The sequence below is a fragment of the Phocoena phocoena genome, chromosome 2, assembly GCF_963924675.1.
Source record: "Phocoena phocoena chromosome 2, mPhoPho1.1, whole genome shotgun sequence".
Taxonomy (NCBI): domain Eukaryota; kingdom Metazoa; phylum Chordata; class Mammalia; order Artiodactyla; family Phocoenidae; genus Phocoena; species Phocoena phocoena.
Window position 1 is genome coordinate 122,831,626 of NC_089220.1, and position 24,435 is coordinate 122,856,060.

Genomic DNA, 24,435 nt, shown 5'->3' on the forward strand with positions numbered 1-24,435 from the left:
AGAGCCCGACCCTCCTGGCACATCTTCCCTGCCCGCCCTTAGCTTTGACACACCAACACTCAGAATATCCAAGCAGGGTTTCAACACTCATGACCCTGGAGGAGGGTCTCCAGGGCTGAGAGAGACACGCCCCCTCTCAGTCTGTCCTCATGTCAACCTCACAAAGTCTGTCCTCACAAGATTTCCTGCCTGATGGTCAAGGCTCCAAAATGCTTGATAAAGGCCGGATGACCAAACCAGCCATTTGATGTTCCTTCCAAAACAAACCTAGATCTGCAGTCCTTTGAAGCCAGCCTTCTTTACCACCCAAACGAAAGGGCTCACTTCTAACCAACAGCAGGAAGATGTGCTGAAAAGTCACTTGTCACAAGTATGTGAGAATATTTTTTTCCTTTTTTCTCAAAGACACAAGACTCACACATGGATATTTCTGTTAGGGTTAGGGTTAGGGTTAGGTGTGTGTGTGCAACAAAGAACAATTCTGAAGCTTTGGCCTAATTCTAAACTTACAAAAACCCATGCAGATGTACCTCAGTGTCTGCTCCCTGGATCGGAGGGGAAGATTTCTGGTCGCTGGCTATGACACACTGGCTCTGGTCACTGGAGGGGAAGCTGCCCTGACACATCTGTTACTGCAAGAGGCTCCACTGGAAACCAACGAATTTCTGCCTGACCTCGGCTGGGTGACAATGCCAATCGGGGCTGCTAGGTCGAATCCCGGTGCCTTCCCCAGTACGGATTATTCGTCAGCACTACTGGAAAAGCCCCGAATGTATCTCAATATGGTTGAAACCCAATTCAGATGTCAGGAGCACAGTTTCATCCACACCCAAGCAGGTAACAGTGTGCTCTGTAGCACAGCTCCCTTCCCCTTACAGGTGAGACAGACTGGGACCTGGGACCCTTTGCTGCAGTGTCTGCACCTAGACAAATGTCTCCTGGAGCTACGAAATACAAAGAAACTATAAGGGACTAAAAATAACTGCGTGCATGCACAGTTGGGGCACATTATGGACAAGATTCAAAAAGACCAAAAAACACACCCAACTGCCACTGCTGAAGAGCCGGGAGCAAAAGCAGGGGGTCGGGAGCAAAAGCAGGGTACTGCGCATGCACCCTGCACAGAGCACCACCTAACGGGTGGGCACACCTCCTAAGCCACCCCTCCAGCCCGACCCCTGGACGCACTCCCACCCTCACCCCATAGAAGGAACCAGCTCGCCACTCCCGCCAGGGAGTGTGCAAGGGAAACTGTTACTCGTTCTCACTCCTCCCTGCTGCAGCAGGAGCCCCAGTAAAGCCTTGCCTGAATTTCTTGTCTGGCCTCTGATCAATTTCTATTGATTGGGGAAGGCCAAAAACCCTGGTAGGTAACACAAGGACTGGTTCACAGGACATCATGATGACTGTGCAGATGTGGATAAGGATCCCTGCTTTGTTCTGTTGTGTGGGGAGGCCAGACTCTCAGAAGCACTCGCACCAGTACAAGAACCTAGCACTGGCTTCCACTGGAGGAGTACATGCAGGCCGAAAGTTTTATATAACTTCCCCAGTAATTCTTGGTAAAATGGGGAACTAGACTCAACATTCAGAAACAAAAGGAGGATAACTCAAAAAATTCAAATGCTGTGGCGACCGGTCTCATATTGTGGGAACAGGGACCTTCCTCTCATCGGGGGCTCTGCTCAGAAAACAAGGGGAAGGGACACAGCCCCAGGCACGACACCCCATCAAGGAACAATCTGACCCAGAGTCCACTGTGCAGAGACGGGACTGCCTGGGCACCATCGCCTAATGTGAGCAGTGAACAGGAGATGCTCAACAGCCAGACTGAAAATTCCAGGTCCCCCAGGAATGAGCTCCTGCACATCAATATACTGCTAGAACAGTATGTCTTAGCCCAGGAAAGAATCTTTATCCTCTCCTCAAAGATAGTCAAAAGTGGTAACTTGGGCACGCTTAGCTCATTTTGCTTTATTCTTTGGGACATACACTTGCACACACACACTCTCACACACATACACATACCTATGCGCATACCCACACACAAATACACACACACGTGGGCAAACACACATGCACACAACCACACGTCTACATACACACCCATACCCACTTGTGAGGAGGACCTTACTGACAACTGGACAGATCTCACATTGCCAGCTCCTTCTACTGGTAAGAAATGCCTGCTCCAGAAACCACACACACACACACACACACACACACACACACACACACACACACACACAGAGCCTCAAACTCTGCGATTGCTGATGCAATTTAACTACATTTAGAAAAGTTGGAATTTGATTAAATTCCTTTTTTTTCCAATGAAAATAAAAATAAAACTTCACATTGTATACCACCATGAATAGAACAAAAACCTTATTGCTTTAGTTGTCTTTTTCCTAGAATAGAAAATAACCACTTCCAACCAAACAAAAAAACACGAAGTTAAATGCACACAAAAAAATGTTGAAGTTTCTATATATTGTAATAAGATCTTTTAGGATTAATACTTCAGGGGAGCCTAATATTATCAACTTCCTGGCATTTAGTTGTTTTCATTAAGATTACAGTACTTTACTCTCTGCAAGCACTGCTTTCCTAGACCACAGGTTCAAGGCAAAGAATCCATGGCAAAGTCACCTGGATTGGAAACCAAAACATCTTATTATACAACCAAATTGACATTCCCCACGAAGTAAATGCAGTTGATATTATAAAACATGGTATGTCTCAGATAATTATATTACCTACCTAACTGAATTGCTTTGAATATCCACACTGGCTAGAAGTAAATTTTTAGTCTAAATATAGTTATTATATTCTCAAAATAATTTTCTTTCTCATATTCTTTCCTGTTACCTATTTAATATCCTTCAACAAAAGTATATGATTGTTAAATATGAGAATAAAAATGTCTCACAGTATAAATTATGAGCTTAGTGACTATATTTCATTATGTAAAAGAAAACCAAGAATCTTTTTGCCAAAGCTTGATATTGACCAATCCAATTAACACACCCAGCCAGCTGTCTTTGTTTTCCACTTAGATGACAGATGGTTTCCTTCTTCAATCCCACAGCAGAGAATATAGCTAATTTGAATACTCCAACAGCTTAAGGAAAAAGAAACTTTGGTGTAAGAACTATCTTACAAACCAACTTTTCACCCCTAGTTTTCCTGTGGTAGAGATAATTTTGGGAGCATGTGTAGGTAGAAACAAAAAAATATTAATTGTGTCTCCTACATATTTGGAATTTTAGTCATTCTTCTAAACTCCCTGAATTTTGTCAAGTAACTTGGGGGAGGACTGACTCTCCCTCATAAAGGAAACTCTGAGCTTTGTCACTGCCTGAGAGAGTCCGGCACCCAGTGCTGGTGGTAACTTAGTAAAATCTACGTGCAAAGTGGAAGAAAAGCCAGGTCACTGTCTTAGGATCCGTGCCAATCTAGACATTAGGTACATCTTTTTTTTTGTTTTTGTGGTACGCGGGCCTCTCACTGTTGTGGCCTCTCTGATTGTGGAGCACAGGCTCCGGACACGCAGGCTCAGCGGCCATGGCTCACGGGCCCAGCTGCTCTGCGGCATGTGAGATACTCCTGGACAGGGGCACGAACCCGCATCCCCTGCATTGGCAGGCGGACTCTCAACCACTGCGCCACCAGGAAAGCCCTTAGGTACATCTTTTTAAAGTAGTGCTTCTCAGACTTTTTCCAGCCTAGGAAATTTCCACACTAATGTCATCGGGAGCACGCGCCAGGCACACATGCACACACGTGTGCACACACCCACACACGCCTGGGAAGAGCGAGCTTCGGCAGGCTTGTGGGTTCAGCTCTTCCTGCAGCTCCCACAATCACCGCTCCAAACTGTGGGAAGCAGATGGCCCTGTGGGTGTAGCCGGGGTGTGGGCAACAATCCCACAAGTCCATCCAAGAGACAAACTGGAGGAACATTTTTTCCCAGGAAATTAACCCACACGTAAGTCCCCTCCTAGACGGCCCCACCCCCTCTGAAACTCCAACACCACCTGAGGCTTAGGGCCCCTGCTTCTGCTTTACCCTCAGCAGTATCCCTAGTCCACCTCTGCCCGATTTACCTATTCACACGTCACACAACAACATGAGGGGAAAGACGTTTACCTGTTTTGATGGGTGCCTAGAATGGCATTTAAAGCATAGTAGGTGCTCAATAAATATTTATTAAAAGAATGAAAAATCACAAAAGTGAGACTCTGTAAAAAAAAAAAAGATCTTTATGTAAAATTATCAGCCTAAGGACCTCCTCATTCTACAGAAATGACTGTACGAATGTTACAGATGAGCTAGAAACTTCTCCCTGTATAGAGGCTGAACACATGCAGCTGCACGGGTAGGGCTGCAGGTCTGAATGAACACGTGGGATGAAGCAACACAGATGCCCAATGAACAGGAAAGACGGGGCGCTGGAGAACCCCCATCCTGCCAACCCAGGAGCTGCCAGACCCGGAAGCTTCGAGCTCTCCGCTGATTCGACGGGTGGGGGAAGGGGGGCCTTAGCAGAATCTCCTGACTTCCCTGTTTGTCATCTATAAAAGGGTATGATCATCATTACCTCACAATCTATATTTTAAAATATGATTTTAAAATGTTTGAACCACTATGAACCGGAGAGGCATAATAACGCCTGGCCCCCAGGATGCCGGAACAAATGTGAGTTGTTATTGTGACAGCTCATGTTCAGCTTTGCGGTCCCTCTTATTTCTTGGATAATGCCAATTTCACTCCAACTTTTTTTTTTTTTGGCCACACTGTGTGCCTTGCAGGATCTCAGTTCCCCAACCAGGGACTGGACCCAGGCTCCTGGCAGTGAGAGCACAGACTCCTAACCACTGGACCGCCAGGGAACTCCCATGACCCCAACTTTTAAATCAAATGTTTATTTTGGGGCTTCCCTGGTGGCGCAGTGGTTGAGAGTCCGCCTGCCGATGCGGGAGGCGCGGGTTCGTGCCCTGGTCTGGGAGGATCCCATATGCCACGGAGCGGCTGGGCCCGTGGGCCATGGCCGCTGAGCCTGCGCGTCTGGAGCCTGTGCTCCGCAGCGGGAGAGGCCACAGCAGTGAGAGGCCCGCGTACCGCAAAAAAAAAAAAAAAAAAATGTTTATTTTGAAGTGCCAATATCTATGTTTCCTTCTTCAGAGGCAAGATGGCTGGGTGGCTGAAGGTGTCTGGGGGCCTTGTCCCCTTGGACTCAGGTGTCTGGGCAAGCCATGCATCCCCACCTCGCTGTGTTTCCAGCCCCTCAATTCTGTACAATTTGTCTAACTCTCTTCTTTACATACAATCCTGTTTCCACCTCTGAGACATCATCTGACCTGTACCATTGCCTAAAACACCTACCCAGCACCCAAACCCTCCCATCCTAGCCTTCAGAATACGATTTAAGCCCTCTTTCTGGGAGCCTCCCTAGGCCTCTCGGAAGGCCACTTTCCAAGCCCAATCCCCTAATGGGATTCTTCTTGTTGCTCAGTATCAAGTATCTGCTGGTGAGCAGGCCTGGGTCCTCTAGGTGTTGGTCCCACTGCCTTAAATGACCAGACCCTACAGCGTGTGGACCACTTCCCTCTTTCTTAGCATCCTTCCCCAAGCAAACAACACGCACTTCATAAATGACTTCGGAAACTGGAGAGGGTGAGAAGAGGAGCCACATTCTTGCCTTGTCAGCCAAGGGTGCTAGAGGGAGGAGCTGGCCTTCAGGTGGAGGGTTAGTGGATTTGTTCTCCAGGACCCAGACTGCACAAGCTCTCCCCAGCTCTCAGCTCAGGGAAACCAGATCCCTGAGGATCAGCCTCGGACCCCAGCCCAGGCTGCTGCTCACTGCATGCCCTCCTGAACACCTCGCACATACAGGCCTGGGATCCATGGGGCTGCTGTCCAGAGAGCCGCCACCTGGCCTTCGTCCACGGCAGTGGTGGGAGCCCCACACAGAGGGTGGCATCCCCAGCACCGGGCTCCAGCAGCACCTGTCCCAGCATCTCGCAAGCTCCCAGGCCCAGCAGCTCCCAGTGTATGGCTCCCCTGCACCTGTGAGGGCTGACCCACTGGTACAGCCCACCCCTCAGTAACTTTTCTGCCATCCCATGAAGGACAGCCATGCCCTTGGCCATGAGAACAAGACTCAGGCTTGGGGGCCTCTTCCCTGGGCACTATCTTACCACCAGGACCACTGGCTGTTCCCTCTATCAGCTCTTCTACATTCTGGGGAGTCCCTTCACTTTTACTGTGCAATCCCCCATGAGGAGTTCTTTACATCAAACTTGCCCTGGCCGAATCAGCTGTGGTTTCTGCCTCCTCACTGGACCCTGACAGATACACCCAACCCCTGCATGAATGTCAAGGTCCTCTCATATTCTTCACCTTAGTTTTGCAAATCACCTCTAATTTAAGTTTTCCTAGGGGCCTGCACTTCCAACTGAGCCCTCGTCAACGTGGCACTGTTACTGTGCATTGGACAGGAGTCCGCTCTTCACCTGCCTGAGACACCAGCTGACTCCACCCGTGAAAACCCCACTTCAATACATAGAACTGAAATGTTCCTGGCATTGTAATGTTACAGCCAAACCTTGGTTTTCCAACTGTCAGGCTTTTAAAAGCCACAGACTTCCTATCTTTATTTTCCATAGGGCAGTTCATACATTTCAGAATAATAATGTATGAACAAGAATTCAGGTACCAGAAAAATGCCTTTGGACGTTAGGGAAAGAGGGAGAAAAAACCAGAAAGTGAAAAAATATACCAATAATAGGGACTAGAGTGTGCATACATATTGAAGAATTTGGGTGCTGATAAAGAAACTTTTTTTTAATCAAAATGGTTTTGGTTCTTAATTTTGGCCATTTTGACTAAGTTACGGCTCAGCTCCATTGACCTCCTCAGGCATGCACGGGCACTACGCAGCAGGATATAGGATGTGTCTGTCTGTATCGATCCTGGAATTTCAACATCCATCTTACGAACAGTGCGTTTATACAAAGCACCAGTGAGAAAAGTGGGTGGAGGAGGCTTTTAGATATTACTGGGTTCAGCAGCTGAACAAATTAGAAGACACGAAACAAGGAAGTTTTTCCCGAAAGCTGACCAAGGAGATGCACCCCCGTGGCTTTGCCCCACCCGCCGCACAAACAGATCCACTCTGCTCGCAGGTTCTGCAGGTTCGCTAGATTTTCCACAGTGTCTGAAGTTTCGCCCATTAGATACACGGATGCATCCGTTTATGTTACAAGCACCCTCTGCGCACACTGGCTGCTCCACCTGGATGGAGCTGGAGCCTGTGCGGTCACCACCTTCCTCCAATCCAAGCCCATCCCTGCTGACCTCAGGGCTCATCCCCACACCTGTGCCCTGGAGAGGGCTTGGGAACAGTGGGTTCTGGGGGACTGGGGCAAGCCTGGGGGAGAAGCCTTGAGGTGAGGCGACCTCAGGACACATGCACGTGTGGCTGGGGGGGAAACGGCAGGGGAATGTTGGCCCACATTTATTACCAAACCCTGGAGCACAATCAATGCAGAAGCTGGAACTCACTGAATGTGCCAGTGCTGGGCCTCAAGGGTCCCCAACAAGCACTGTCACCAACTCTCCTGATCCGGGAGAAGAGCATCCCATTTAAAAAAAATACTATTTTTAATGTTTATGTATGCTTTGCCTCATTCCAAGAAAGATTTGAGGCAGCTCACAAAGACATTCTTGGCACAAAAGGAGATGAAAATGAGGAAATCGTGGTGGACAGAAGCGAGGGCAGAACAATCCAGACACTGTTGAGGAAGTCCGGGCCGTCTGCAGGAGGTGGGTGAGTGTCAGGCTCAGAAAGTCCTGCCACCAAGGCCGGCAGTAGCCCCAGGGTGTGGGATGCCATCTGGCCCTTTGCAAGCGTGTAGGAGGTGCCTTCAGCTGTCACAGTGACCAAGGGTAAACGGCATGGACACTCATAGCGGGATGCGGGGATGCCCCCCTCCCCCGACAATCCTGCACAACTAATGCCCTATGTCAAATGCCGACAGTGCCCCAGGGACACCTCCAGGCTATAAAAAAAGCCAAATGCTCCAGACCCATCCCAGTCCTGATTCTCCTGTAAGAGTTCACTGAGAGGGCGCCAACGACAGAGGAAGAAAATCCCCAGTGTGTGTGACACTGACACCCATTATGTGACAGAGGAAGAGACCCCCCCCCAGTGGCTGCCTTCCTGAAACTCAGGAGCTCACTGCCTCGGGCACTTCTTAAACCTTCCTTCCTTGATGGCAAGGCCCCTGAGTGACAGAGACAGGCAGCTCAGTGTCAGGAGAACAAGGTGTGGGCTCCCCGAGGGCTCATGCTCCTTTCTGTCCCCTGGCATTGGCACCCCTGCATCCTCTGCACAGACCCAGAGGGGGACAGAGGTTGGAAACCCCTGACAGGGTCTGAACTTTCCGGCCACAAGGCTATCGGTGGGTATAGGTGGTGGGACACTGCTCCCCTTCCTACTTCTCGCTCCCCACAGGGCCAGCATTTCTGAGCTGTGGTCAATGCTCCTCCAAGGCAGAATTCAGTCACAGAAGACCTGACACTGAACTCAGAAACACCCCTGAGGAGAGAAATTCCTGAGCCACATGCTGGGGTCAGGTCATTACTGCTGCTGTGTTAGAATGAGAGCAACAGCTGGGTAAATGCTGACAGTCAGCCAGTCCCAAGTGTTCCTAGTGACTTTAAAGGGACTCCAAATCTACAAATTGTACCGTGGAAATCAGAGTCATAAAACTGGGTCCTGTTTCCTATAGCCACAGGCCGGTTATGTGCTCAGGGGGACTGGGGTCCTCTCAGACCCTCAGTCCCCCATCCATCCATCAGCCTGGCCTGATGGAGGGGATGCAGGTGCTCGAAGGCCTGGCGGGCCGGCATGGGAAGCACCACAGGACATGGTACCTGGGACCCTGGACACACCAGGTCACTTACGAGCTCGGAGAAGCCTCGGACCACCTGGCGCCGTTTCAGGTTGGTCTCTCCATCCAGGTTGGCTGTCTCGATGTGGCACAGCCCGTCGGGGTCACTCGAATAGAGCAGCAGGATATCTGCAGGGATGATCTCATTGCAGCAAAGACGCACAAAGTCTCCCACGCGGATTTCTTTCCAGAATCGGTTCACGTACTGCTTTTCTTCCCTGGTAAAGAGACAGCCATTAACAAGTCTGGAGGAGATCGATGGAGGCCAAATCTGGGTGACGGGCACATGCAGCTCATTGAACACATCATGCCACTTTCTGGTATGCTGAGATTTTCCATAATAACAAGCATTTAAAAGAAGATTCCTAAAGGCCACATATAGTGAAATTCCAGTAATATGAAATATCTAGAACAGGCAAATCCATGGCAATAGAAGGTGAATTCGTGGCTGCCAGAGCCTGAGGGGAGGGGAGATGGGATGGGGAGAAATTGTTTCCTGGGCACAGGTTTCCATTTGGGGTGATTAAAATGTTCTGGAACTAGGTAGTGGTGATGGTTACACTAAATGCCACTGAATTGTCCACTTTAAAATGGCTACGCTTTCCACTCCTAAGTATATACCCCAAAGAATTAAAAGCAGGGAATCTAATGTATATTTGCCTACCCATGTTCATAACAGCATTACTCCCAATAGCCCAAAAGTGGAAACAACCCAAATGCCCAACAATAGATGGATAAGCAAAATGTCGTATATTCACAGTGGAATATGATTCAGCCATGAAAAGGAAGGAAATTCTGACACATGTTACAACATGGATGAACTCAGAGGACATTATGCTAAGTGAAATAAGCCAGTCACAACAGGACAAACACTGTACGATTTCACTCTTATGAGGTTCCTACAATAGACAAATTCATAGAGACAGCTAGCAGAACCTCTGTACCTTCTGCAGGATGGAGATCACAGCAGATGTATCCTCTCCACGACGCTCAAGATGAAGTAGATAATCACTCAAAACAGTGCCTGCCACAGTCAGTTTTCAATCCTTGATAGTTACTATTGATTAATAGGTAGTAGGATGAAAACACGGGTAGATTTCTGCTTTAGATTTTTTTTTTTACTCTGGAAAAATGGGCTCATTAATCCTACAAATGGCATTTTTAAGAGCTCCTTGGAGGCAGTTTTGTCCAGTTTTATAAATAAGCAGAGGAACAAGACTTTATCTCAACATGACATTCTACATGAGAAAACTGCATGAAAAAATCCTCTGGGTTATGTTGTTAGGAAAATAAAAAGCCCTAAAACACACTTCACTTTCACCATCACCTTCTCACTGGCCCCCCACACTTCCTCACCTGAGCTCCCAGAGAACAATTCAGCAGCGAGTCTGAGTCTCACCTGACTCCTGAGCGCTGGGTGATGAGTCCTGAGTGTCAGACCTCTATTTTATTCCACACTGTGGATCTGAGGGGACCCACGGCAGACTTCCAGGGGCTCCTAGCATCAGCTGCCCCAGATGCTGAAAAGAGAAGTAGCCCCTTCCACCATAAGCCTCTATTTACTTGCATTCCTCTGTTTCAAGATACACCATAGTTTGGTCGCTAAAGGGCCAACACAGATAAATTAGATACAACTTTGTCCTCAAAAATAAATTCAAGGCGAGACCAAAGCACTAGATAGCACCCCTGGGGGCTATAGAATCAAGCCCCCAATGTGAGCACAAAGGTATTCTTCTGGACCCAACCCTCCCTGCAAGGCCAGGGTGCTGTTCAGGTGAGGCATCCTTTTCCAGCTCTGACAAGTCCCCCGGCTCTGGCCCAAGGGCACTGCCCGCTCACTGTCACAGTCTGACTTCTTCCCAGTGGACAGACAGCCTTGATGAGTGACAAATGAAACATCACTTAACTATGTTCCTATTTCCTCTTCTGAAGATCAAACCTTGACTTTCTATCATTGCAACATTAGCTCTTTAGTCTTTCTTCCTTATCAGGACACTTTGTTGGCTTCTCACATAAAGTACAGAGGAATTTGAAAGGCCCTGTCCTTTCCAGAAGAAAGTTTCCAAAAGCTAATTTGCTGTGCGGTCACTGAGGTGGGCAGTGCACGCTGACAGTGAGCTGGACAGGCCCCAGTGTGACAGCAGCTGCCAGGAGACCGGTGGTCCTACACTGGCCCTGGGGACAGGCAGGAGGCGGGGATGACCGGGCCAGAGGAGGCAGGGCGTGACACTGTCTGGGTTGTTTATCTTGACTACATTCCATTTACAGAACTCATCAAAAATAAAGTCAGTTTCCATCTGCCTTGAAATCTTAGAACATTAGCTTGCCCACTCTAGCAGAGCACGTACTGAAAACAGTTAACTTTGATGGAGGCATTTGAGCCTGAAGGAGACCCCCGCACAGGCCCCTGTAAACACAGAGCAATGGATGAGGAGACCTCGGTGACCGACCGTCCTGGCAGGAAGACCCATCCCAGCCATGGAAAGCAAAGGGAGCGGCAGCAGAGCAGCTCCAGGATGCCTGAAAGAGAAAGGCCCTGCAGCTCACAGGAACTCCTAAAGCAGTAGGACCCTTAAAACCCAGACTCAGGAGTCACTTGTGGAAGAACAGCATCACAGAATCCCTTCATCACCTCGACAGACAGACAAAAATTCCTCATTGAAGCCCCACAGTCCAGTTGACTGTTCCAGCGGGAGCTCCAGCACTGAGTGTGGACCCTACACTGACCCTGCAACGCCCCTGCCTGGCCTGCGTTACTCTTATTTTTATTATATGTATACCATATACATTATATAGTAACATATACTGTATAACTTATATATATTACATTTTACATGTGTATGTCTATACATATATAATAGATACATTACATATAACATACAAATTAGATATAAGTTGTCCTCCTTTTCTCAGCAACTGTATTTGGATATAAGGTCTTTAAAGAGGTGACTGAGCCAAAATGAGGTCATAGGGTGGGGCCCTGATCCTTATAAGGAGAGGGAGAGACACCAGGGATGTGTGTGCACAGAGGAAGACCATGTGAGGACACAGGGAGAGGACGGCCATCAGCAAGCCAAGGAGAGAGGCCCCCAGAGACACCAGTCCTGTCAATGCCTTGATCTTGGACATCCTGCCTCCAGACTGTGAGACAATAAACTTCTGTTGTTTAAGCCGCCCAGTTTGTGGTGCTGTCACAGCAGCCCGAGCAGACTAGCACCCAGTAACTTCAATTCCCATAACTTCAGCTGGAAGGGGCAGCTCCCAGCCTGCAGGGATGGGAAGGGGGAGAGCAGCAGAGGACCAGGTGACAGAGGGCATCACACCAGGAGACACTTCCACAGGCTTGTGTACCACATGCCCCCGTGTCTGTGCACAGGAAAAGCACCGCAGAGAAAACATGTAAGTCCCACTAACACCATACGGCAACACTGGCCTCCTAAGAACACTGATTTTAGAAGCAGCAGGTAAACAATTTAAGACCGGCTTCTATTTCCTCAGGTCACAGTGGATGCAGGCTAGAGTGGACAGGACACATGACCCCTCCTCTCCATAGGAAAAGTCTCAGGAGTGTATGCCACCTGTGGCCTCCCTGCAAACTCCAGAATTCTAACTTGCACCAGGCAGGTGCCTGCACTCCTCCAGGGACCAGGGGATCCACCTGAGATGCAAGGTTTAAAATCACCCAGTCCTCAACACTATGCATTTGTTTCTAGCAATTTTAGGAAGTGGCACTGTGTAGTTTGCCCCTGAGATATTCCTTCTAAGCACAGGTGCTGCCCCATGTGGTGGCAGGATTCTGAGACATCCCCTAGATCCCCAGCCCTGGTGTGCAAGTCCCTGACAGCGCCCCACCCCCGGCCCCCAAGTAAAGTGGGGGCTGTGAATGTGGGAGGAGTCACTCCTGCAGGTGTAATGAAGGTGACCAGTCAGCGGGCTACGAGCTAATCATCAGGTGGGGCTGATGGAGCCACAGGAGCCCTGTAAACTGGGCCTAAACCAGAGACAGTAAGTCAGACACTAAAGTGTAGAGAGCAATGGAAGGGCCTCATGAACAGGGCCAGGAGCTGAGAGTGGCCCTGGCCGTCAGCCAGCAAGAGCACGGGGCCCCAGGCCTACCAGCACCGGAGCTGAATTCCACCAAGAACCTGAATGAGCCTTGAAGAGGACGAGACCACAGCCAGGCCAACACCTGGACTGCAGCGGGTGACACCCAGGGCAGAGCACCCAGCCAACCTGCACCTGCATGCCTGCTCCCTGAAGCTGTGACAGCACACATCTGAGTTGTCTCCAGCTACTGAGTTTATATTAACTCATCACACAGCAGTAGAAAACTAATATGCACAATTCCCTTCTTCTGCACAGAAGCAGGAGTCAGAGGCAGCTCAGTCCTCTCAGGGCACAGCAACTGGAAAACTCCCACTCAGCTTTAGAATATGCATACCGAGAAAAGACTACCTCATAGGAAAAGAACGCAGAGCAAGACTGGTTAAAATCCAAACACACTTCCGTCTCCTCACAAAGTGGGAGCCCGACAGAAGGTATGCGTAACATATTAAAATGTGGGGAAACCTGAAAACGTGTAGTCTTGAAATATGGGCCACATCATACATATTACAAGCATGGAACATGGACCCTCCAAGAGAATGACAACCGCCCTTGCAATCAGCCATCACCGAGTACCCTGCTCAGGTGTCCTGAGAGGTCTGCCCCAGAGTGTTGATCCAAGAGTTCAAGGGTCACTGGTGGAAAAAAGTGTGATTCTTCTGAGATGGGGGCGGGGGTGGGGGAGGGGTCCAAGCTGAAATGGGTCCTGATAAAAACGCCTTCTGTTCAGAAGAACACTTAGGAGGCCACAGGCAAAAACATGTCTTTTCTAGGGAAGCACTGCCACCGGTGTTTCTGCGCCAAACTCCTCACCTCTTGGCCTGTTGTTTGCTCAACTGTAAAGCCAGAGTGTTAAATATATAATTTCCAAGATCTGTTCTTAGGCCAAAAGAGGCTTCTAATGATTAGCTTTCCTCTTCTGGGAAAATCAATTAACACCATTTATAATTAGTCCTGCTGAGCTTTGAAGTTCTTATCTGAGCCTTTTTTGTGCAAAACAGCACAATGTGGGGGGTGAAGGAATAAGGAAATATTAGAGTGATTAGTGACAAATTTTATTTAAAGACAAGCAGTAAACAGAATTTTAAGATCCCTTAATTCATCATTTTTGGTCAGTTGTTTAGGCTGACAAACTATTTATTTGTATTAGTTATTTTTTTTTTTTTTTTTTTTTTTCTGCCGTATGCGGGCCTCTTACTGTTGTGGCCTCTCCGGTTGCGGATCACAGGCTCAGCGGCCATGGCTCACGGGTCCAGCTGCTCCGCGGCATGTGGGATCTTCCCGGACCCGGGCACAAACCCGTGTCCCCTGCATCGGCAGGTGGACTCTCAACCACTGCGCCACCAGGAAAGCCCACTAGTTATGTTTTTAAAGTTACTAAGTAAACAATTCCAATAAGAGGAGGTAAGCTGGCTTATGGAATTTACAGGAATTATTTTAAGCAGTTGAAAGCAGGTTCTTCCTGAAGATCACTATGTTACTTTCATGTAGTTCTTCATGAATGGTTCAAGGACTCCTGCTCAGAACTGTTCTGTTAATGATTTATTTTTTGAAATGCATCAGAATTCCCACCAGTTCAGCCTCACTCATGATCCCTCTCCAGTGTCAAAACTGTCTCTGCAATGGCTAAGGGTTTTCAACAATGTATTTATAAATCTCTCCAATTGTATTGGGGGGGAAAACAAATCTGATTCCATATTGGATCTGTTTCTTTAACTTCTGTATTCTATTGCTTTTGCTTTAAGTTAATCACTAAAGGGACATTGCTTTTAAGCGTAAATTATACATAATGGCCCATGTCTGGGAACGCTGCCTCTCAGGTAATGAGCCTTAAGCTAAAATACCTTTGTTTAGCTCACAACAAACATCCTGACTAGGCCCACCTGTGAATGACTACAGGGAAGAGAAATTAACACATCACCTCTGGAGGCTGACCAGAACCAGGAAATGTTTGACTTTACTTCCCCTTTTAGTATAAAAGAAGTCTGAATTTTAACTCAGGCAAGATGGTTCTTTGGGGCAGGAGTCCACCACCTTCTTGATCTGCTGGCTTTCCAAATAACGTCACTACTCCTTGCCCCAGCAACTCATCTCTCAATTTACTGGCCTGTCCTGTCGTGCAGCAAGCATTATGAGCTTGGACTCAGTAACACGATGTGGCCAAGGTATAAAACCAAACAAACAGATAAAGTTTAAAAAAAAAAAAAAAAAAAAGGCATTGCAGAATTGAGTGAATTTTACTTTCATCTTCAATGCGTTGTTATCAAATAAATTTTCATTTAGGTTCTTGGATTACCATTTTCCCAAACAGCAAAAGAAATTTTTTTTAAGGTGACAACAGATTCCAAATTTGAGAGACCATTTAACATCCCTGGTGACCCACTGCCCCTCCTTGTACAAGGACAGTCCCAACAATAATTGGGCTGTCACTGTCCCTGATCTCCAACCTGATTTATGGATTCATGAACATAAGAGTCCTCCTGCCAGAAGGAAGGAGAGGAAGATGCACGCCCATTTTTGGCTCCACCCACAGCAGGTGACTCCTCCCTTGTAATGTGACACGACCATTCCAGTTTAGTGACCAGGAGGCAGGCTGCCCACAGTTCTAAATGTGTCCATGAAATGCCCATGTCACATACATGGAACCAGCGTCACGGGGCATCTTGCTGTTGGAAACGTTTGCCTCTTCCATTTCTCAGTAATTTAGGAAATGAATGAGAGATTGAAATGCTTATAACTTGGATACATATTTGATTTTCTGGCCCTTACGTTATCTAACAACTTTACGTGGCCATATTTTACCATATACTTTCTCATGTTCCAAAAATGCTCCCTTTAATTCAATTGCATATAAGTTTCACAACCACACACAGGAACTCCCCAAAGCCCTCCCACCATTCACCATGCCCACACCCTGCTCAGGTTCTGGCAACACGTGTGCAGGGGTAAACAAGGCACATCTCACTCACCTCCCTTGATTTTTCCCTCCCTTAAACTTGTCTCTCCCCCAACAAGAACAACAAAGGAGTGTGTCTTGGGTTTGGATGGGCAGGAAAGAATGAGAAAGAGAAAGAAGAGATGGAGGGTTTTTAAGTTTTGAGCAAATCCACTTGAAAACATGGCATTAAAGATGAAAGTACAATTCCCTCACTTATGTTTTAAGTACAATTCAGGGCTGAGAAGAACATTTGTTTTGATTAGGCAGTCACGGAGTGCCTCCTGGAAGAGGGGGCATCTGACTTTAGCTCCTGAAGGATGAAAAAATTCTTAGCCTAACCCATACCCCACCCACCCCAAGGGGACTTGGAATTTAAGGAGAGGCTAAAAGGGCAGTGCCCAAACCAGAGCTTAGGCAGGGCACAGCAAAAGAGATCAGGAGACTCAGACACAGAAACAGAAAAGTGTGGGAGTTTGACTGTACAATGGATGTGACTGGACTCCATGAATGATTAGATGAGTCAGGCACGGGGTGCCCAGGTCTCCAGCCCTGGTGGCTGGAATGTGGGAGCCACTGACCTCACCCAGAAGTGGGTGTGCTGTGGGATGGAACAGAGTCCAGTTGTGAGCAATTCTGAGTCCAAGGTGCTGGTGGGCGTATGGGGTGGGAGATGCTTCCAAGACCAAGATAGATAAAGATAGGCACTCAGGGTTCACACATGGAGGTGACAGGATGCCGACCATGGGCACTGTCATGGTGATTACCAGGGAGAGAGCTAGCTAGAAGGAAACAGCGTGAGCTCGGACAGAGGCAACGCGGGAGGGAATGCGGAGGAGGGGAAGCCGGCGGGGGTGGCTGTGCAGGCAGGCGGGGCAGAGAGTGGAGGCTGGGAGCCCAGGATGAAGATGTGCCCAAGGCCTCATGGTGCCTGCTCATCACCACGGGCAGGAGTCCAGGGGCCACACTTTCCACTGCCAAGTGATCACATGTGGACAAACAGTCATGGAATGTGAGCTCACAGTCACTGTATTTTTATTTCCTTTTGTGGGGACTCAACCTTCAGTGGCACAAACCTGAATACAGCACACCTGTTAAGATCAATGGTCACTTTTCCAAACACTCCTAGCCCCTCTTCCTCCCCCTCCAGACCTGTTTTCCACTCAAGCACATTTCCTGCCTGACTAAGGGAGAGTTCAGTCTCTTGAAAGACGGGGAAATGTTTTCCAGGAGTGGGCCACCTGCACAAGGTTCACGAATGCTTAATGGCTTGGGACAAGGCTTTCAGCCCACGCCAGCTGGAGGCTGACACCAAATCCCCGTCAGCGCCCACACATCAGTATCATCTTAATAATCAGAGCAACAGAACAGTAGGTACGTCCCCCGACTAAGTGCAGCCCTCACATGGAGCAGGCAGCATGCAGAGTGCTTACACACAGTCCTCACACTACATTCTCACTTAACAGATGGACAGACTGACCTGTCCAAAGTCACACCCAGAAAGGGGCACAGCGAGGACCAAATCTGTCTGACTCCGGGGCCCATGAAGCCCTGGGGGAGGTCTGGTTTTGAAAGTATTATATATTTTACATTTAATTTGTGGTTTGTAATTAAAGCAAGAGCTGAGATTTTGTTTTCTTAACTTACAAAGATGGTGTGATTGTTCAGAACAGTTAAGTGAATGGGGTACCTGTATGGGCAGCACTGAATGTAGAATCATAGAGAAAATAAGACCGCATGGTTAGCAACATTCCATACAACGTCTCTGACATGGAACAATTTTCCCTATAAAGAGAAAGCTCTTTCCAAACATAAAATTGCTTCAGGTCTACCTGTCAGTTTATCACATCTCCTGTTGGTAATACATCCCCAGGATAAGAAAGGCAAGCTCCAAGTAAAGTCGTGCTTCATTTATTTAACAGAAAAAAAGTTGGCCAGAAATATCGGGATGCATGCAGTTGAATGCATGTTCTTTCCTCCAAATGGTTCAAGATCGAGGTAGGGTCAAACATAAAGTATCTAGAAAGATCCACAAAACACATTTTTAAGAAAAAGAGAAGCCCAGAGAACTCACGAAACACGCAAACCGACTAGACTCAGGCCTCCCAAGCATGGCCCGAGTGAAGTACTCCTTTGGCCCTGGATGGGGAGAGCTGTTCAACACTTTAAGCTTTTTTAAGCAAACAGAACAAATGAGAAAACAGGATGTAGTGAGAGGCAAGCCCTAAATGGGAGTGTGGCAGCAAGAGATCCAAGAATCTCGTGGAATAATCATTGTGCCAAGGCCTGATGCCTTAGGGATGAGAAAACCCTTCATGGATTCATTATTCAGATGGTGGACAAATGAAGGAGTATGTGGGGATGAAGAGAGTGAGAGACAGAGATGGACAATTTTCACAACATTTTAAAAAGACCCATCAAGACTCTGAAACTACTCCAAATTTAATATACCCTTATTATAAGACAGGCCTGGGACCTGGGACCCTTTGCTGCAATGCTGCGATGCCTGCACCTGGACAAACCTCTCCTCTAGCTACAAAATACAATGAAACTATAACGAACTAAAAATAACTGCATGTATGTACAGTTGGGGCAAATTCTGGACAACAAGATACAAAGAGACCAAAAAACCCAACTGCCACTTCTGAAGAGCCGGGAACAAAAACAGGGGGTCGGGAGCAACAGCAGGGTGCTGCGCATGTCCCCTGCACACACCACCGCCAAGGGGGTGGGCAGATCACCTAAGCCACCCCTCCAGCCCGATCCCTGGACACACCCCCACCCTCACCCCATATAAGGAAGCAGCTCAACCCTCCCCTCAGGGAGCAAACAAGGGAATCTGTTACTTGTTTTAGCTCCCTCCTGCTGCAGCAGGAGTCCCAATAAAGCCTTGCCTGAATTTCTTGTCTGGCCTCTGATCAATTTCTATGATCAATTTCTCTGATCAATTTCTATATTGATTAAGGAGGCCAAGAACCCTGGTCCCTAGCAATTACACAACAGGCAAAGAAGGGAAAAGCCCAGAATGAGAGAGATAATGGCTTTAAAGCAGGGTTTCTCAGCCTCAGCACCGTTGGGGCCAGATCGTTTTTTTTTGCAGAGGGCTATCTGCACTGTGGGACTTGGGCTGCACCAAGCCCCCACCCAAGAGGGGCAGTAGCCCCTCCCCACAAATCCTACCAGCCAAGTTCCTCCTGGGGGCAAAGTCACTCCAGGTGGAGGACCACCACTTCATAGCACCCAGGATGGACATTCAGGAACGTGGGTTATTAAATAACCTTTACAGAAACAACATAGTTTAAAAATTATGTGGGTGAGAACTCAGCACTGAAACAGAAATGGCAAAATCTGCAGCAGGCACCAGACCCAAATCTGTTGCATAACGTCCAGAATGTGTCTCCTTTCCACCCTAAACTGAAACAGCTGCTCCTTCGGTGAGACACGCTAATGGATTCGGAATCTCATACTAAACATCAGAGCACGCTAGCGGTACTCGCCCTGATTACAGGGCCTCTGTCTTCTTTAGAATGAAGATTGGATGCTGACTTTCTCAGCCCCCACTGGACTATGCTGGGACCACACAATTATTCACTGCAATGCCACACTGCATACCCAGAAGAAAGGAATTTTCCCCAGGAGCTGTACTAGCTTGTGACAGCAAAATGACACCTAAAGGAACATGACCAATTAGAAACCTCTTGGTAAGTTATAAAACTTTTGTTTTTGGACAAATCATTTCTACAGCAGTCTTTTCTGAGTTTCATGGGACAGTCTCAAAATAGCTCACCAGACATCAGGATGCGGGGATCAGACTCTTTATCCCAATAATAGTACTACTGCCCATTTGTAAAGCCTGTAAAACATTTTGGGGGCACTTTTAGAGTTTTCAAGTTAATTTCTTCTACATTCACTGGTTGGTATGACATTCTCATGAAACAGGCAGGATGACTCACATTTCAGGCAATGCCTTAAAGCTGGGAGAGGTCTTGTGTTTTTAACAATTTTTCCTAAGAGGCTGCAACAATACACACTTCTCCATTGGTACCTAAGAGTACCTGCCCGCCCTGTTTCTGCAAACAGTAAGTGCTTCTTTCTTTGCTCTCCTTGCCACCTGATAGGCAGACAGGACACCTTACCTTTTTATTGCTCCTGCCTGACTCCCAGGCCATTTAACCTGTTCTTCTGGGAATAAACTGCCTATTTTCCCACTGTTTTTCCTATCGTATTGTTTGCTTCCTTCTGGACAACTTAATTTGTGAGAGCTTTTATATTAAAAATATTAATCCTATTTATTTTACCTTGAAAATATTTTTCTCTAAAGAATTATGTTTTTTAATGTTTGCTTATAGTATATTTTTGTCATATAACAGTTTTAAATTTTTCTATAGTTAAATATGTGTGAGTTTTCTAGGCCTGGCTAAGAAAGTCCCCTGTGCCCCTAGACTGGATGTTTACTTCTTTGTTTTTTGTTGGGGAGTGCAGCATTCTTTTCTTTTTTAGTATTCAAGTGTTCAAATGAACTGATATTCATTTTTATATAGTACAACCTGAGGGTCCAAGGCTGTTTCCTCTAGACAGCCAATTGTATAAACACTGTTTATTAAATAATCCTTTTCCCACGGAACATAAGTACCCACTCTAAAATTCTCATATATAATATCATGTATTTGGGGTTTATCATGTCTTTCTCCATGTCCACACTCTGACACTGGGATCCACTGCACAGTGAGTGTGCTGGCTCAGCCCCATCACTGGGAGCCCCCAACCCCGGGTGGAGGCAGCCCCCTAGCAGGGCCCCGGCTGGTACTCTGGGTGACACGGGGTGCTTCCTGCTGCCACCTCTGCACCCCTGCGAGTCACAGTCAACTTCATGCTGCAGCCCTGGTTCCACTAACTGTACGAAAAGTCCCTCCTGTTTGATCTTTTCAAAAATGTCTTGGCTATACTGGGGCATTATAAACTCTAAGGCCATTTTATTCAATTCCAAGAGAACCTTGCAGGCAGAACCACACAAACACATGCACCCTCTTCTTGGAGAACTCACTCTCCCACCCACAGCCACAGGAAGGCTCCTGCTGGCTTACATCCTTCAAAAAGATACTGCAGTTTTCTTCATGCAGGTTTTGAGCCCTTCTTGTTCAGTTCACTCCTAGGTATTTTATAGTATTTGTTCCTGTTTTCAGCACTATCCTCCCCACTTCCCCTCTGGGTGCTCACTGCTCCCTGAGTTACTGTGAGTCATTCTTTATGGTCCCAAGCCTTCCTCAGCAGCTGTTTCTCTGGGCATGAGTTCCCTCTGCTTAAACCATTTTCCTTTCCCTGGTGGCCAGTCCCCTTTGAAGGAATGGTTACTATTCTTGGTTAGCATGTTTGGGCTCTGCTCTGCTTTCTAAAATGATGGCAGGTACCCACCTTACGGAAAGTGAAGCGGCCCCCAAGAGAGCAGTGAGCATGAAGTTCATCCGGGCTCCCACTGGCAGCCTATCCCAGCCTCAGGGGCAAATGAAAAGCACCCCGGAGGCCAGAGCGTCAGGTCACCCTTGCATGCACCAACGGCCACCTTCCCCACTGAAGGCCCAGGCTTTCTCCAAGACACTCTCCTTTGTGGCACCCACCCCAGTGCTGTTCTCCGAGTGCCTGTGGCCCATGCAGGAGCCTGAGCCAGTGCTCTGTATGGACCCAGAGGGACCAAGGTCAGCCCAGATGTACAGAGACCTGTGGCCACTGCTCCAGCATGCAGGTTGGAGAGGAGAAAGGTTCAGGCCCCCATTTCCCCAGAGCCCCCTGCTTCCTCTGAATCTGAATTTTGAAAGTGAGAAGCCTTCATTGATGACAAGGTCCCTTCCTCTCATTTGACATTCTGAGGGGACTAAGGGCCAGAGAAGTAGATGGATTTTCCCACTCGGTGGGGGTGATGGTCTGCTCCCACTGCACTACCAGGAGTCTTCCCGAGGTTCACTGAAAAGCACTGACCTTTGGGTCACTCTCTGACTAATACTACGCTGGGTTCCTCCTGGCCAAGCAGAATGAGGAATCACGCAAGCAACCTATTCTCTATATAAAGTTCTCTAAAAAATTCACCGCAATAACATTTCTCCATAACTGATTTATTGCAAATGTCCCTCAGTTATGACAAGCACGGTGAACAACGTCAAACAAGCCCTGTCCTTCAGAAGATTCAGCCCCTAGAACGGAAGGGATGTTAAAATATGGATCAAACTATGCTCTGGCGACATGATTTCTTTTGAAGCAGTTTGTGTGGGGACGTAAGACACCTTTAGAATTCACAGCTTGGGAGTCCAATCCCAATTTTCTCCAGTAAAGCAGTAACAGCAACAGTAACCTCAGGAAACTGATTTCACCCAATAATTTTCTGAGAACGGTCAACAATGCTGGCAGTCAGAATTGACTTAACCCCCTTCTTGGGTAAAGACATGGTGAGTTCGGCCACGCTGTTGATGGTCCCCTTCTCCTTGTGCCACGGCTGCCAGACCCCACAGGCCACCACAGAGTCACTGTCGCCAGTCATGTTTGCAGTGCCCTGTGAGGGAGTGCCATGCCACTCCCACTTTAAGGATGAAGATGCTGAGGACCAGAGGGGGTTAAACCTATGCCCTGGCTCACGGCTGGAAGAGAGGAGAGCTGCTCCAAAAACACGCACAGAAGGCAGGCCTTCTACATCTACGAACGTAACCCATGCTTTCCAATTTTAGATTATTGGGGGCAAAAATGCTAAGAAATGGGAATTGCTAAATTATAGATGTTTTCGCCTATCTTTATTTAGAAAAAAAATTTCCTTTTCTTCTTGGGGGAATCAAGCAGGTTACAGTAAGTTACATTCAAAGAATCTTTTGTCGCTACACAAATGTGCAAAGTTAAGAAGCACACCGCTTCGGAGGAACTGAATCAGCCAGGGGTTCCCACCATCCCAGCACCAAATCGCCGTCATACTGCTGAGCCCACCTCATGAGGCCTGGGTGCCATAGACATGACTGTCACACAGGCCCCACTGCGGGAAGGCCTGCCGACTGGTCACCTCTGGCCCAATTCTAAACCCGTAACAATGACGACTTTGGGATTTCAACGTAGCTTCTTAAGATGAGGGAGAGACAGACTCTTCACTCAATCCACTTCAGTGATTTGGGATTGAAAGTGCTTGTAAATAGGAACAAAATTTTTTTTAATGTTTTTGGATTTCTGCTTATGCCTCTAACAATCTAAATACCATTGAATTCGATTCCTGATTTTGGTTTTAGCAATATGTTATTATCTTTACCACTATTAATAGTAATACTTATTTTCCCAAAGACTGCCAGGTAAGTACCAGCACTAAAATTACTGCCTGGAAATATTTCTTGAGACATTTTATTCCTTAACTGAGGTAGTGTGTCATGAAATCCTCTGGGAAAAATTTGACCTGTGAAAAGGGTTTGTTTCACAGCCAAAGCACAGGTGCTGAGTGTCAGTCTCTTTCACCCACACAGCCACAGCTCTGTCATGACCCTGTGTGCACACACAGCCAGGGCCAGCACACGGGGGTTCCCATAGCAGGGTGCTGGCCAGGGAGCCTTTGTTCCTGCACAAGCTGAGTCTGGCCGACATCAGAGAGCACTCACCCTTCTTCGGACTGCTCCGGTTCTTTCCACTGGGGATGTGCCCCTGTGGCCAGGCAGGCATCCTGGGCATGGCTGCAACCACAAGTGACCTGGACAGGTGTCCTCTGCCTGGAACTTGCCTGCTGCCCCCTGGGATGGGCCAACTGGGCCTCAGGACAATGCCCTCTGGGTGGAAATGGCAGCAGCAGTAATTCAAACTCGCCTTGAAAAGGCCTCTCACTCCTTCAGTGGCTCTTGAAACTTTAGTAACTTGGAAAGGTTATCTTTCAGAAAAGAATTCACAAAACACACACCTGTGTATATTAGGCTCCTCAGTGGCACAAGGAATCCCCCTGCTGCCAGGAAAGCTGGGACAGGCACCCCAGGCCCAGGACACACCTCTGAGCAGGTCACTGGCATGAAGAGGGGCCGACCCGCTGCCCGCATCTGTGGACATCCCGCAGCAAGGCCAAGGGCACAAGGAGGGCAGCACAGAACAGCAAGAAGATTCCAATCAGCAGGAGAAAAAAGGCTTTTTTACTTCCTGCAATATGTGATCCCAGTCTGGTGAGACAGCTTCCAGGTCTCCTGGGCCACCGGGGCTGAATGACAAACACCCAACAAGAGAACAGTCCTCAGATCATGGTGACAAAACCCGATTCGGCTGCTCTGGCTGCCACCCGCACTGGACACGCCCATAAAGGGCTTTCATCTGGACCCCCCAACAATGCAAACTGATCTAGTGTAGTGTAGAAAGTGTGTCAGGCAGCCCACTCTGGAACATTCGGGAGGCTTCCTACCCATCCTAATAAAATTCACTTTATTTCAAATACCAATACATGGC

General features: G+C 47.9%; 1 protein-coding gene across 1 annotated transcript in view; it reads right to left on the bottom strand.

The window, feature by feature from the left end:
- Positions 1-24,435, bottom strand: part of ATP10A (ATPase phospholipid transporting 10A (putative)) — a 174,617-nt gene that overhangs the window by 93,075 nt on the left and 57,107 nt on the right. The window contains exon 2 of the mRNA XM_065870996.1: positions 8,971-9,175. Coding sequence (XP_065727068.1) covers positions 8,971-9,175 — 205 coding nt within the window. The remainder of the gene's footprint in view (positions 1-8,970; positions 9,176-24,435) is intronic.